Source organism: Arachis ipaensis, chromosome B09 (assembly GCF_000816755.2).
Source record: "Arachis ipaensis cultivar K30076 chromosome B09, Araip1.1, whole genome shotgun sequence".
Lineage (NCBI taxonomy): Eukaryota > Viridiplantae > Streptophyta > Magnoliopsida > Fabales > Fabaceae > Arachis > Arachis ipaensis.
This window is the reverse complement of record NC_029793.2, coordinates 135,553,870-135,555,308: the sequence shown is the minus strand read 5'-3', so window position 1 is coordinate 135,555,308 and position 1,439 is coordinate 135,553,870. Positions and strand designations below refer to the sequence as shown.

The following is a 1,439-nucleotide window of genomic DNA, read 5'->3' as shown; positions in this document are numbered from 1 at the left end:
TTTTTTTTTTTTTTTTTTTTTTTTTTTTGATGCTGTTCTTGTTCATTACTTCTCATCACTCTCCTTACAGTAACCAGAAACAGAATCTTAGGATTCTTCTGAGACCAATACAAGAACACCCTTCCACGAAATGCGGTCTATTCTTCTTCCTCTTGGAACCTCACTCTCTCCAACTCCTACTACACTAAACACCTCAAAAATCTCACCTTTCAATCTTAATCTCAAGAGACCAACCACTATCCCATCTTGGTCTTCTTCTTCATCTTCACCTCATCAATTCTCACTTCTTTCTCTCTCCCAATCAGGTACCTTCCCTTTCTTTGTGGCTTAATTTCTTCAAGACTTGGTTACAGTGATTGCTGGGTCATGCATGTTCTTTGAGTTCTTCTTCTTTTTATGTTGAAGTTATTTTCTTTTTCAGAAATTAAGTTGATGGGGTGATTAAAGCAACCATTTTTAGCTGTGTACAAGATGAAGAGGGTCAATTAATGGGGTGGCTATTTGGAATTCATTCAATTTTTGGAAACTGATGGGGTTGGTCAACTTGGCTTATTAGGAACACTAGCATAGCAGCAAAATTGGGCAAATGAGGGAAAGATGATTTGATTGGGGCAGAATTTAACTAGATTGTTGATGGGAAAGCATGATTGTGCAAATGAATCTTTTAAAGAACCAAATTTGAGTTTGCGAGAATGGTATTTAGCAAACAGTAGCACATAATTTAGTTCATAAAATTTAAAACTTCGTGAAATGCTACCTTAGTAAGCTACATTTAGCAATGTAGCATAGTATACTAGATTATCCAACAATTTTCCAGTTTCATACTTTAGGTTTTGATTTGATCTGGTACAGAAGCACACTGGTTTCTCGGCCTCTTTTGATTTATTCATGGAAGTCAGTGAGTGAATTATGAATATGTGGGGTAAAGCAATATTACCCTTCTTTTGTTTCGAATAATAACTCATTACAATGAATATGAATGTTGTCCTATTCAAAGAGAGCTTCTCTTAAGTGGTATAAAGGCTTTAATGTTTGAATGTAGGATTATGCAGGGCAAGTCAAGTGGTTGACTTGTTCTCAACTGTGTCTCCCGAAATCATAGTCCGCGAGGCGAGGTTAGAGGACTGTTGGGAAGTCGCAGAAACTCACTGCAGCTCCTTCTTCCCTGAATATTCTTTCCCATTGGATTTCGTTCTGAGGATGGACAGATTGGTTGCTATGTTAGCCGGAGTCTCCATACCGAGTGGCTGCAAAAGGACCTGTTTGGTTGCTGTTATCGGCAGCTCACTCGATCAAACTTTCTTGTTTGGAAGTGATGATTTCAAGATTGGTGGATTTGATGGCAAATTCAGCCTCAATAAAGGTTATGTGGCTGGTATATTGACCGTAGATACTGTTGCAGACTTTCTACCTAGAAAGGGACCATTGAGACAGAGAAG

General features: G+C 38.2%; 1 protein-coding gene across 1 annotated transcript in view; it reads left to right on the top strand.

Moving 5' to 3' along the window:
- LOC107617669 overlaps nt 10-1,439 on the top strand; it is a 2,893-nt gene continuing 1,463 nt past the window's right edge. The window contains exons 1-2 of the mRNA XM_021110637.1: nt 10-305; nt 1,043-1,437. Of these exons, the coding sequence (XP_020966296.1) occupies nt 131-305; nt 1,043-1,437 (570 nt within the window). The 5' untranslated portion in view covers nt 10-130. The remainder of the gene's footprint in view (nt 306-1,042; nt 1,438-1,439) is intronic.